This window comes from Schistocerca cancellata, chromosome 1 (genome assembly GCF_023864275.1).
Source record: "Schistocerca cancellata isolate TAMUIC-IGC-003103 chromosome 1, iqSchCanc2.1, whole genome shotgun sequence".
In the NCBI taxonomy this organism is placed as follows: domain Eukaryota; kingdom Metazoa; phylum Arthropoda; class Insecta; order Orthoptera; family Acrididae; genus Schistocerca; species Schistocerca cancellata.
The window spans coordinates 347,596,073-347,611,123 of record NC_064626.1 but is presented as its reverse complement, the minus strand read 5'-3'; the positions used below and the strand labels follow the sequence as shown (position 1 = coordinate 347,611,123).

Below are 15,051 nucleotides of genomic sequence, written 5' to 3'. Positions count from 1 at the left end.
TCACAAATTGTAAACAATGATAATCTTTATCATGGACACATCACACACAATTGATACTGTTTCTCAAGTTAGTTTCATCAACTTCATTGGGGCAGGCAACTATTTGTCTTACAGAAAACTTTTATAATATGTTTCATACATATTGCTTGTTCATGATCAAACAGTGCCTGAACTATTCAGTTGCAAACATTGGGCCTTTTCCTCCAAATAATCAGCATAGTTCTCAAATACGTAAAATGTTGACCCTATAATTTTGGGCCAAACTGTATATTAACCCTTTAAGTGACCTTGGTAAATATGTATGCCACTTTAACTACCATGTATAATTTATTTTCTTCTGATTCATTGGTATGAATATTTACCACTCCACGCCTCATGTTGGATTTAGAAATAAGTTAAGGAGTTTTATTCGTTACTATTTCCACAGAGTACATGCTGACATGCATTTTGTCACTCAAAGGATTAAGTATTTTATAAAAAGTGCTCAAAACCACATCAAATTCATCTGTTAAGCAAGTCTCCAAATTTGATAATCACTCAATTGAAATTTTCTCATTGCCAAAAGCCACCCCTGCCCCCATATCAGTTTAATTGTGAACTGAGATTTTAAGACATCGACACCAAGTGTTTCTGAATATGAACTTCTCAGTCAGATCTATGTACATAAGAAACGCCTATACAATTTCCGCTGTAGCACCTGTTGGGAAGATTACGGAAATGTTGGTAAAACGAAAATAAGTGATAATTCAACTGGACTGATGTGTTAATGTAACTTAAATACTTTCACATCTTTACAAAAAATTCTTGAGTTGTGAGCTATATTGCATTATGAACTCTACTACACAGAACACTACAATTGTAATTGTTCTTCTGAGCTCAGAGGGGATAACTGAAATGGTCTATATTCATTAACCCTTTAACAAAAGTCTGTGTTTAATATACAACCAACATATATACTTACATAGTCACCATTTCCCTTAGGCACCATTACATTCATCTCTGATGATTTGGAACTGACAATTTCAACATCCAGTGATTCAGGACTAAGGTACATTTGGCAGCCATCAGTCTTGTCAATGGTTATTGTCGGTACTTTACCTAACACCTTTAAAAGTAACAGACAGGCATTAATATAAGTTGAATACATCCAGACTCGAATGGCTTATTATGTAATAGGAAATACAGTAAGGAAATTTGTATTTTGTCAGGAAGCTTTTTGTATTATACCTTCTAGTGAGAAGAGATGATGACAACAAAAACAACAACATAATACTCTACAGGCAGACAATTGCAAAATCTGTTACTCAGTACACCAGCAATTCAGTATACATGACACTGAGCGGTTAATGGCTAAATAGGGAGGTACAGAATGAATACTAAATAGGGAGGGACATAGAGGATCACATTAGTGATGTCACTGTTTGTTCTATCTTTGTTCCACATCAAATGCTCTAATTTTCAGTGATGTTACAGTCTTTATTTAGTTACAGTAATCATAATGGTCTGCAACAGTTCATATACAATATAGGGAGTGATGTCATTTTTGGTTCGGGCAAAAATAATTCCAGAAATTAAATATTATCCAATTGTAATCACACTCAAGTCAAAATCCAAAAGCCAGGCCGTTAATGGAGCACAGAACACAAAACTGAAAGCAACTTTTTTTTTATGAACAACAAGGAACTGCTTGAACAGAACTGACTTCCTGGATGGAGGATGCATCTATTTACATAAACATTGAATATACCACAATGTACAAACATAAGGTATTTCACAACCAGTAATGATAAACAGTAAATAAAAATGACTGCTGGTGGTCGGATATGAACTAGCAACCAGCAACACACCAGCCAGAGTCTCTAACTACAATGTCACAATGTGTGCGCCACCATTTCACAGCACTGTTCCTCTCCTGGACAAGCAGTGACCCACTGTTTCAGAAGTTCTCATTGCAGTCAACTACAGCACTCTGGATCTAGAACTTGTCAATGGTCATCTGTATAGCAACACTGTTGGATCCTCATGTTTTAGTCATGTTATTACATTCTCTTCAATTTATTAAGCAGCAACAGTAGCACTCCTGTCAAAGTTTCATGATCTTCAGTTTCCTTGAACGAGGAGTCCCCATCATTGATCTGTGCCTCTGCACCGTAGCTGATCTGTATGCGGAAGACATGGGCAATGTCTCTGTGATTTTGTCTTCAATGCAGGGTCATAATCCTCTACTTCATATGTGACGTTGACAATGGACAAAGGATACAAACGTCCCAAACTAGTACATTTTCTATTTTCTGATAGTCCCCATTTTCTGCACAGGCATAAAAATTCATACCAAGTCTCCTGTGCAGTATCTCACTGTTTGGTATTTTAGCTGTCTCAGTCTTCCTCCTGAGTATCCATGGTCCATCTGCAAATCAGTTGACTTGCTTCTATGGTTCCAATGATTAGGTGTTTCATGTAGTCGTCCTGTATACATCCAGTTAAACCAGGAACATTGTATCCACTATCATTTCAACCAGACTCTATTCTATCCTAATATCTCCATTCGACATTGACATACATCAAAAGCTTATCTTCCAATCTTTTATTAAAGTGTTCTGTGAGGTCATTATCCGTGGACGGTAGACAGTTGTCATCCAGTGAATGATGTCACAATTAGGTGTAAACTCTTTTACTAGTGTCAACTGGAAAACTTATCTATGATCACAGTTCTTCACATGGGGCGCTCCTTGCTCCAAAATGATGTCTTCTACAAGGCACTTTGCAATTTCTGGAGCTTTGGCAGTTGGCACAGGTTTGATAACAAAATAGTTGCTGAGGTACAAGTCTACTCGAAAGAAGAAGAAGAAGAAGAAGAAAGAATTCTGGGAGGGGGGGGGGGGGGGGTGGGGTGAAGGAAACAAGCTCCTAACAAACATGACACAGTGCTGCCAACATATTTACGTTTAGATACAAGCTGTGTTCCTAACAAACATGACACAGTGCTGGCAACATATTTACATTTACATACAAGCTGTGCTCCAAGCAGCACTGACAGTGTCATCTGTTAGCTGCTGCTGATGCTGCTGCTCCTGCGACAGCTGTCAACCACTACATTTGGTGAATCGACATAAGTAAAAGCCAAGATGGGGTAATAAAAGCTCACAGGATTTGTGAAATCAAAACTGGTTGTTTCATGTTGAATACTGGTGCTTGCTGCTACTAATTCCACATCAGTTCTCAGAACAATTTGAAATTAAAAAGAACCAGTAGTAAACCTTAACACAATGGAATAAAAAAAGAATGAGTAAATACACACATAAGTAACTCAGAATCAGTCCCTGCGCATGATTAATTATTTTGCTACTGACTGAGTCAGCAGTATGAATAACGATTTTGTGTATTGATAGTTTGGCAACACCATTGCACCACCACTAATCTTGTTCCACTTGTTGGACCTTCCTGCAGGACCCTTTCCCAGCTGTCATCAATTACTGACAGAAGGGATTCATTTGCAGCCTTAACAGGTTGTCTTTTACATGTCCCCTGAAATGATACACTCCCTAAACAACCGTGTTACTTTTGCCGTGCCGGTTCTGCCGCACTCAAATCATAAATGTAGGGTGGCAAGCAGACAACAATGTGCCCTCTCTCTTTCACCACTTCATTAGTCATTAGTTTTTTGCAAGTCTATGTTCTTGACTTAAAGTGAACAGGGCCTGCTTTTCATGCTCTCATTACAGGCAACATGTCTCTTTTGCAGCCATTCCAACATACTCACTTTCGTATCATACTGTGTGGGTGTTTTTCCCCCACCTGTCTGTTATTGTATTGAACACTGTCCACCACAGTACCCGACTTTGGAGGAAGATTTGGGAGAATCATATTTGCAAACCACCTTTCAAAGTTTCCCCGAGTTCACTTGACTACGTTAATCACCTTTTGTGGCTTTAGCTCACAATTTATGTTGTGTATCCCTGATGAATCCCTTACCTGATACAACACTTCCAATAATAAGTCTTTCAAAAGTGCGTTTCCCACCCCATCATGCTGACATCATCCTTCTCCCGCCAATATTTACCAACCATCACATTACTGTCTATCCAAGTTTCATTCAGATGGAATATTTCAGTGGCTGCTTCCTTAATATTTTTCATTTTTACAATAAAATGCAACTGCCAATCAATAATGTCTCCGTGCTCTAACAGTAAAGACCTCTTATTTCTCCACTTCAACCCACATGAGTGAGATGGACAGCGAAATATTTTATAGAGACGTAATACTCCAAGTCCAGCCAATCTTTTCCTTGAGTTCCAGTTGAAGTTTCCACAGACGGAGAGCAATCTTCTGCACCATGTAGAGGTCAATGTTTGAGTGTGTCAAGACACCTCTGTCAGGGGTATCCAACTCGGTTTTCCCAGTAGATATTTTTAAAAAAGTCAAAAAATATGGCTGATTTATTTGCAGTTACTGTATAGTTACAAGTAACAAGGAGAGGTCCCCAGAGGAAGGATTGACTTTTCAAAACCACCATTTCTATTATGGTGTTTAAAAAAAAGGACATAAAGATATGTGGCAGGACTCGTGCCAACTACCTTCAGCATACCAACCAAGTGTCTTAACTACAGGGGGATTTTACAAAAAATCAACTTCATTATTTCAGCTTTAGTCGCCTACTGCATGGCAAGAAATTCTTTTGCACACACAAACAAAATGAATACTTAAATAACAAATTATTTAGGAATACAAGAGATAACTCACAAAGGCAGAAGCACTGCGTTGTTTATAGACACATAAACAAAACGTACAGAACTTGGCTAGCTTTCAGAATGCACTTCTTTTTTCTAGCTGTAGGAAAAACATGCACACAAACCCATACACACACTCACTCACTCATATGCATACATTGTGCTCAGTCGATTGCCAGCTCTTTACTGGCCCATGGTGAGTGTACAGGGGTGGGGTGGGGCAGAGCGGGGTGAGGTGAAGGATGGAGAGAGGTGAGAGGGAAGGAGTGGGTTGGTGGAAAGCATCTAGCAGCTCGTGGGAATCGAGTCTATGCGCTAGCTAGTGTGCAGGTATAGGGGGCATGTGACAGACACTGATGATTTCATGGACTGGGGTGTGAGATAAAAGCAAACAACCAGCTACCAGCTGATGTGGTGACACAAATTGGGCAGGGTTGTCAGGACAGGGGATGGCGCACACACACACACACACACACACACACACACACACACACACACATACACACACACACACACACACACACACACACACACAGTCAGTCAGTCAGTCAGTCATTCATTCATTCATTGAAATCTTGCATGTCCTGTGCTCTGCTGCATTTTGTGCCACTGGGTGGTCCACCTAGCTTTTGGCAACAGTTTGTCAGTGGCCATTCATTCCAGTTGACAGCTGGTTGGTTGTGGCAGAGCTGGTATATAACATGACTGCTTTCATAGGTGGCCCAGCCTCTCATGGGGGTAGGACGAACCTGTGATGGGACTGAAGTAGGTAGTGCTGAGTGGGTCGACTGGGAAGGACTTACATCTGGATCTTCCTGTGGCAGGGTATTGTGGATGGGAATGGCAAAAGGATATTACCCAAGGTACTTCCAATCCCTCCCATGGGGGCATTCCAATGCATACCCAACCTCCACAACATCCTAGTCCATCCCTATCCCACTCCCACTCACAATCCCCTGCCACAGGGATCATCTCGATCCCCCACCCCAAAGCTTTTCTGAGTTGTGCAGAGGGGAGTTATCCTTACAGCACATCCTCCATTCCCATAACCTTCCTGGCCTAAACCTAAGTTAAATCGCTGCCCCCCTCCCCCGTGCACACACACCATCCCATGCCCAATTTGCCCCCCCCCCCCCCCATCAGCTAGTTGTGTGCTGTTATCTCACACCTTCACCCTAGTCTGTGAAATCATGTGACTTGCCACCGCCCCCTCTACCTGCACCCCTAGCTAGCCCAGAGACACTCCCCACTCTCCCATGAGCCACTTCCCAGCACACTTCCTGCCTCCTGCTCTCTCCATTTCCCTCACCCTACCCGACCTGCGACCTGACAACCCCATCTCACCCTAGTATACACACCGTGGGCCAGCACAATGCAGTCCTTATGACTTTTGGTGAGTCATCTCCTCTTAAGTAATTTGTAATTTTCAACCAGAACTTGCCATACATGACTACTTAAGAAATTCAGACAAAGGGAAAGGCAGTGTCAAAGCACTGTCAAGTTCAAAAATTTAACTGAAATTTTCCTGTTTTTGCAAGGAGCTTCTGGTGATTTCCTGATTGTCTTTACAAAATCTGTTAATCCTTCTCACAGAGTTGAAGCTTGCCCCTCTGTAAGTTACTGTTCATTTTGTCAGCTAAGAGAGAGGGTGGAGCAATTCTATTTTTGGTCTGTTGTTCACTATATTCAGTGACATCATTAATTATTTTTCTTGCTTCAATCCGTAATGTGTACCATTGTCATTCTCTGAGGAACAGGAGGAGTATCTGGCGTTGCCTGTGATAGGCCAAGAACTGCTTCACCACACATAAAGAGGTGCATTACTTTACTACACAACACAACACAGCACAACAGTCACTTCATAATGGCTACATGTGCAAGAATCTGTATTAGATTGCTGGGGTTGGTAACGGCCAGATGAAAAACATGAGTTCACCAATCAGCTTCTGTCAACACAGAAACTAGGAAGCCCTTGTTCTTCTCTTTGCAAAGAAACCCATTGTGAGTGTAGATAATTATCCATTAATTTTCCATTTTCTGACCTTAGGGACCACCAATCAAGGTCAACAGCAATTCAGTGGAATAGCGCTGCTGCATGCGAGATTGGTACCATATGCCCCACAGGTTACTGTGGCATATGCTTCTTTTGCTGGCACTGCTTACAGTGGCTCACGTAGTATCTCACAGATCAGTAGAGTCCTGGCCAGTGATAGATACATCTGATTCCGCCTAGGGGCTTCATGAATCCCATGTGACCAGATGTTGCAGTGCAGTGGAAGAACTTCAGTGTAGTTGGGTGTAGATGAGCAGGGATGATAAGCAACCATTTGGCCCCACTCTATCATAGTTTCTATAACACAAAGCTCTAATTGGAATTCTCCTTTGATCCGTTCCTCATTCTTCAAGGCTTCTATGGTTTTCTGCAGTGCTGGGCCTATCTTCTGTTCAGCAGCAATATCATTTAATGGAGAAATAATTGAGATTTCATCCATGTGCCTTGCACTTCCACCCATTTTTGTATACCACTGTGACATCATAATTCTGAAGCCTCAGTTCCCATCTTGCTAGTCAACCCGATGGATCCTTCAGGCTATTCAGCCAGCACAGGGATTGGTGGTCCACCACAACATCAAATCATTTGGCAAACAAATGTGGCCAGCTCTCTTTGATGGCCCTAACAACAAGCCACTTTTTCTTGGTTGTAGAGTAGTTCATCTCAGGCTTGAGATTACTCTGAAAACCACTTCCTAACTTTGCACTAGAACTATCCTTATCCCATAATTGCTAGTGTCTCAGTCAAGTTCTGTCTCGGCAGTCTCAGCATACAATACTTGGACTGGAGAAAATGTTAGTGCTTCCACAAGGACGATGAAAGATCAATCTGGCACCTTATTTCAGAAAAGTTTACTGTCTCCCTGCAGTAGTTCTTCCACGGGACGTACATTAGCGTATTAGTCATTAATGAACTGCTGGTAGTATGAGTACATTTCAATAAAACATCTCACATCATGAATGTGCCAAGGAGTCAGAAAATATGTAACTTCTCTTATTTTTTCATGGATATGGATTCACTAGATGTCCCAAAATTTTTATTCCTTGAGCAGCAAGAAGGAAATTTTTCAGATTTATACGCAGCCCAGCAGTTTGAACACATTTCATCACAGTTGTCAGGTGGCTTAGATGTTCCTTGAAAAAACGATATCATCCAGATAGCAAATATGCATCATCCATTTAAAGTGTCGAAGAAGTTCGTCCATCATATGTTCGAAGTTGACTGGTGCGTTACACAATCCAAACAGTATAACTCATAGAGGCCATCGCGAGCAGTGAATGCAATCTTTCTCTGTCAACCTCAGTTTTCTAGTAGCCTGTTTAAACGTCTATAGTTGAGAAATACGCTGCTTCTTTCAAGCAGTCTACAGTGTCATCAATGTGCAGCAAAGGATAGACATCTTTCTTCACGATTTTGTTCAGTTGTTAGCAGTCAACACAGAAATGCCATGTGCTATCCTCCTCCTTCACAAGGGCCACAGAGGCGGACCAAGGACGCATTGAAGGTTCACTGATGTCACCTTGAAGTATCTTCTCCATTTCCTCCAGGACTGTCCGTCGTTCATCCGGCAGCACATTATGTGAGTACTGGTTAGTTGGTGTACAATTCCTAGTGTTAATGGGCTGCTTGGTCTGTTTTTTCTCTGCACCAGATCTGAAAGCATCTGAAAATTGAGCAGAAAGGCTATCAATTGCTAACTCTGCTCTTTGGTCAGGGCAACCCTACTCACAGTTTCGTAGTAGTGTCTGCTACAATCATTTTATAAGTACATCTGTAAGACTACATGGAGGAGTATTGCAGCAGCTGCAAGTGGCTGGTGAACACAGAGTGTTATCATTTCTGTTATAGCAACCAAGCTGTTTAATTATTGTAACACAGGCCAAGCTCACTCGATGGAATCCATAGCACAGTGATGATGCACAGCAAAGGCAAAATGGTTTCTCCACCTGCAGGTTTCAGTGGTGTCGCCGAGAACACAACCAGAAGAGGAACACTGGTAAGACAGGTTTTAAAATACCTGTTATTTTTGAAGCGGTTTCATTTGCAGCCCAGCAGCTCTACTAGGATGTGGGTGCTACACCAGGTGAGGGAACGACAGGGAGCCTCCAGTAGGAGTTATGAGATCAAGACTCAGTTGCAGTCCCAGCTTCTAAGATTAAGCCCACCCTCTGGACTTGTGCCACACCACAGTGGGCCTTCCAGGCTCCCTCCAGCAGCAATCAGACTCCTGCCCAGGGGGGCAGTGAGACACATCCCTTGCAGGGCACCTGTTTTCCATCAAAGTGATGGTGCCGCTCCATGCTCCACACCAACGACCATCAGGATGCAGTCATCCACCGCAGAGCTGGCTACCACAGCAGGACTGCCAACCATCTCGAGCATCATTGACGCAGTGTGATTGACACAACAGAGTCGCGTGGCATGCACTGAGCACACGAGTCAGCAAAGCTAAGCAAAAGCATGATGCAGCCACCCAGCAATCTTACTGTGGAATGGAAGCATGGTCGCTGGCTCACAATGACACAGTACTAATGTATGAGAAGAAAAGAAAATATTAATTTTGGTATCTCCATCTTCCTGGGCCTCCACTGGCCTGCTACCCTGCTTCAGTCCTGCTCCATCTGCCATCCTGACATCATAGCCACCCCTCCACTCCATCTCAATTACAGCAGGTTCCTCCCCAGTGTTGTCTAGGGTAGTAGTGAAGTACAATTCTATGTCAGTAACACTAAGTAGCCCCCCTAGATTGGTTCGACTGTCCTTAAGCACATACCTTTAGGGCTGAATTGTGGCTCCTGTTCACAATTAGTGTTCCAAAGTTCTCCCTGGCACCTGGCAACAATTATGATCTTCAGTGGCATGTAGATTTCTTTAGTGATCCTGAGTAGCTCTTTGTAATCAACAAAAGCTTCACAGTTTAACTGAGCATCTCGAGTGATGATTGGAACTCATCTCAATGATGATAGCAGAATATCAATGTCTTTAATGACAAACACCCACCCAGAGCAATCTTCATTAGGCATGCTAACTGGAACAGCTTCACAATTTAGAGCTCTGACCTTCCACAGTCTATGATTGCATGTAGTACCTGCAAGACTTCCCATCTCAGAATAACATCATGACTACAGTCTGCTAAAACAATGAATTTGAATGCCATGTTCTGCACTGATAGCTCTTCTAATAAGATGCATTCCTGTTGGCTGCACGTATTTCTCATTTGTGACCTTCAGCACAACAAATTATGGATCATAGGAAACAGTTTCCTTTAATTTATGACGATAGGGAATCCACTGCCTCAACTTGAGTCAGGAGAGGTTGGCCACCAATGATGTTGTCAATGTGATTTCCTGACATCTCAGTTACTCACATCCACGGAGAACTTGCACCTGTGGAGGCCTTGCCTCCATACACGGTCGTATCACTTAGTTTTTTTGAAGTTGACGGCTATGCCAGAGATCGGTACCTCTGTACAGTGATGGAGAATAGCTAACGGATCTTGGGGAACAACCCTGTCCTGGGTACAATGATCGGCTTCATCCCACGAGTTGACTATAGTGATTTGCAGTTGGGTGGTGTGAATAGGACTGTTGTAATGGCTCATTTGTTGTGGCATAATAGTCTTCAAACACTTGTCTTCAAACACTTGTCTTCAAACACTTGTCTTCAAACACTTGTCTTCAAACACTTGTCTTCAAACACTTGTCTTCAGTAGTATATAAGGTGTTCAGGGCATCCACAGTGGAAACATAGCAACAGGTTGTCATTTCTCCTCCAAATGTCTGTTTCTCTGTGTGGCATTGTACTTCATGGAGGAGTTGGTTGTACCCACATTGGTCAGATGCTTTATTATTTGACAATTGCAGCGGAAGTCCGAGTTGGTCGAGTTCATTTTTCATGGTGTGATCAGCTAATGGTGGAGACTGCTCCTAAAGAACGATACATATCTTCTTCAGCATTCTCTATTACCACTTGACATGTGGGGTCAAAATTTATGGCTGACCTCTCTCTTGCATACTCAGTCTAACATTTCAGGCTGCTATACACTGTTGTATCTCTTCTCTTGCTATCTCACTTATGAGAGGTGAGCTCATGGTGGTCTTCCACAACTGCCTTAGAGACCACATTCGGTAGTTGCTCATATCTCTTTCATCCAATTCTTCTTCTTCTGTAGCATTTTCTTGATTAACTGGCATCACTTGATGAATTCCTCTGTTGTCTACCAGAAGAGCTTTGTACATTTCTGTGACTCTTTTCAGCAAGCACAAGATTTTGTCAGCTTCTGTCATACGCAGATTCACAATGTGCCACAGGACCTAAACATTTTGCATGTAGGATTGTACCATTTCCCATGCCTGTTTTTCAATTGTTCTCTGCTATGCACACTAGCTGTGATTGTCACCAACATTTTCTTCAGTTTGGCTTGGAATCTTTCCTGGCATGAGCTTCTCTTCCTGAATCACAGCCGGGCTGTGTCATCCAAGTAAAATTACACATTTGCAAACACATCATATCATCCCACCTGCTGCACTGGGTGATTCGATCAAATCTTTTCAGCCATTTTGTTGAGACCTGACAAGAATCTCTCCAGGTAACACCAATGGATGCTGATGTGCAGCTGACTTACTGTTGGCTTGCAATCCATTGGTACCCTGAATATATGGACCATGGAAATGATGTACTGCTTGTGTTCCTGTCTGTGTAGGTGATGGCTTTTATGTTGCCTAACTGAAGCCACAGTCACATAGATGTTTTCAAATATCCGGGTCGCCACCAAACAATGTCATGTCATAATCACAATCAAAGCTAAATCTGAAAACAGGGTGTCAATGAAGTACAACACTTAGCACTGAAAGTAATTTCATAACGAACGCTCTTTAATAATAGAAAAGAACTCACTTCCTGGACAGAGTGCACCTATTTTAACAGTTATATTCCAGAATTCTTGTATTTACACAAACCCTGAATACTCCAGAATATACAAACATTCAAATAAAACATTTCAAGAACCTTTCAGAAATGACAAATGCTAAATAACAAACAATTGCTGTTGGTCAGGTTTGAACTGGCAACCTGCAGCACATCAGCCAGGGACGCAAACCGTTATGCCACACTGCATGCACCACAGCTTACGGAAATATTTTCCTAAAACAGCAGTTTGTGGTAGTTTTCTTGTGGTTAGCCACCCTTCATTAAATATCTATACTAGAACAGCTCATCCCCCCTTCTCTTTTTCATATGGACACTGTGACCAACATAAAATACAGTGCAGTGTATGAAAACCCTTACAACACATAGACATATAATGAAGATTATCACATCCATCATTTTTTTCTTTACGTAACAAAATTTACCTGATATTCATCAGTAAAAATAAACATAGCTATATGGAGGCATAATGGCAAGTTTCATGCCACCACTGTAACACATCAGTACAGTATTAATAAAGTTCATAGAGAAAATCCAAAGAAAAGCAACACTTTTTACTATTGCAAAATAGGGGAGAGAGTGCCACTGACATGTGCAGGGTTTCGGGTGGACATAATTAAAACAAAGGCGTTTTTCACTGTGGCAGAAACTCTCATAAAATTTCAATAAACAACTTTCTCCTCTGAATATGACAGTATTTTCTTGACACCAACCTACATACGGAGAAATGATCATCATAATAAAATAAGGGAAATCAGAGATCGCATGGACAGACAAAGGTGTTCATTTTTTCCATGCGCTGTCCAAGAGTGGCATAACAGAATTATTGTGAAGGTGGTTCGATGAACCCTCTGCCAGGCATTAAGTGCGACTTGTGGAATATCCCTGTTTACACGATGCCTCACACATCAGGTAAAACTTGGATAAATCTGTGTAGGAAACAGTCTTTTGGAATAGACACTCCTCTACTAAATATTCACCAATTTCTTTTTTTCCTCCAAAGGACACTACATACAGATGCATATTTTCCTGAAGACTTTAGGCCCAAAAGTAACATGAAATCATTGTGGAGGAACCAATGCACCATTAAATGAAGGACAAAAAGTCAGATAACTATTTTTTGTAATACGGCACTGAATTTTTATATTCCAATTTCAAGTGAACATCATAAATATGTACTAATACTGGACAGTCTCTGCAATATTGCATCATCATGTTGAGATCTTACCAGATGTATGAAGATCAGTCGATAAATCTAATTTCATGAATCAGTATGAGCTAGAATCCTTTCTGAATAGAACAATGGTTGCAATGTGTTCAAGCAAACAAGACATTGTGTCAAAACCACAAAACAGTTAGTCAAATGCCCTAAAACATTCTCAGCAGAATGTTGTATCAGCAGCAGTTTGGTACAACTCTCTTTGTCTATACTTTAGGAACTGCAAGTATACAAAAGAAGGGCAACAGGAATTGTCACGTTTGTTTGATGCATGGGAGAAACATGTAGATGCAGAAGAAACTTAACTTGCAGTCTTGATGAAAGACGGAAATTATCCTGAGAAAGCCAACTTTGAAACTTTCCAGAACCGGCTTTATGTGCTGAATCTAGGAATATACTACAGCTCCCTACGTACTGCTCGAGCAGGGACCGAGAGGACAAGATTAGGCTAATTACAGCACACACAGAGGCATTTAAGAAATCATTCCTCCCATACTATATACGTGAATCAAATGTGAAGAAGCCCTAATTACCAGTACATTAAAAAGTGCCCTCTGGTTTATATTTCATAGTGGTTTGTGTATACATAGAAAAAGGCCACGTCTTACACCCCAACAATATGAATGAGTATTGCAACCATCAGACAACACTGCCATCAGTATTATTAATAATAAATATACATTTGATTGTCTCTCTGATTGTGTGGGAGAGTGAGTGTGCTTAACAACAGAAAAAGGATGGTAGCTCAAAAGCTAGTAGCAACTCAGCACGGTGCACTTTTTTATGTGCCATACTTTAAGCATCTACATGTGAGTGGTTGCCCCCCCATATTCTTCTCTATTAAAAGGGCAACCTTCTACCTACACCCAAATCTATAGAAAGAGTGACTACTAAAATATACTCAGATGCTGCATTTTAATGGCATACATTATAAGGGCTGTGTGCTGTACTGAACTAACCAATATACAATTATTGCTTACAATAACTTTGAGAGAACTCCTAAAAATGATGACTTGCTTAACCCACTACTCAGCGTATTACTGTGTTGACAAGCAAAGCCTGGCACTGTCCTTTTCCCACACAGGATCCATATTTCCAAGACTTCACTGCTGACATGAAACAATCCAGTCATTACCTGTAAGAACTATATACTTAGATACAGTAGCCACTTGGAAATTCTTGGGCAAAAATTTTACTTTCTGCTGTACATGTGACAGAATATCTGGATATGACATTTTTTGTTTAATCAGTATTACTTACATCACCAAACAGGCAGCTTTTCCACCCTACTTACCACTGAACTGCCATTTCACATCTTATTGTCACACTGCATATTATGTTTAATGGTGACTAGTTTCAAAAGTGTGTTCATTTTCAAACAATTACCTGCATCTCTAACATTTAAGAGTAACATAATTCTAAAGGAACATTCAAAAGCACTGTTCTACACCAGGTCAACGTAACAAACATTTTTCGGTTTTTCACTTATCATTACCATTTCTATATTCATGAGAGACACAGACCAAGTTACAATGTAATTGGCTCGTAAAGTGTAATAACAACTTCTCTGTACACTAGTGTACAGGTAAAGCATACATGTGATGTGTTTTTTCTCCAACATGCAAATAACAAAACTGATGATAACTTAAAAAGCTCTCTAGTCAAGAGTTTATATTCAGTGCATATTTCACACATCTTTCATAAATTGCATTGTGTTTCATTTGTAAATTTAAAAATAAGATGACGTTAATAAATAACATTTACCTGCATTTGAACTGACTGGCAATTCACGAATTCAATTGATGACACCAAGTTGTCGAAAACAATTGATGCTTTCTTACAAGAATCCAACACAACTGAATTTATCTTGCCTTTGACAGTAAGAGTAGAATCTTGGCATTTAAACATGTACACAACATTATTCATCTCTGCATTCTCTACAACAAGAGAATGATTGCCTTTTTGGTATTCCTGAAAGGAGCACAAAGAATCAGTACAAGTGAATCAACAACTGTAAATGAAAATTACTTAACAATCTTTTTAGTGACAAAGCCATTATTACATTTTCCTCTTAAGGCAGCAAAAAAGATTTGACAAATATCCTATACTGCAGGACAGAACATTGC

General features: G+C 40.8%; 1 protein-coding gene across 1 annotated transcript in view; it reads right to left on the bottom strand.

Moving 5' to 3' along the window:
- The window catches only part of LOC126173628 (adenylyl cyclase-associated protein 1), a 195,173-nt gene that overhangs the window by 14,081 nt on the left and 166,041 nt on the right, over positions 1-15,051 (bottom strand). The window contains exons 7-8 of the mRNA XM_049920971.1: positions 14,690-14,896; positions 962-1,105 (exon numbers count right to left, since the gene is read on the bottom strand). Coding sequence (XP_049776928.1) covers positions 962-1,105; positions 14,690-14,896 — 351 coding nt within the window. The remainder of the gene's footprint in view (positions 1-961; positions 1,106-14,689; positions 14,897-15,051) is intronic.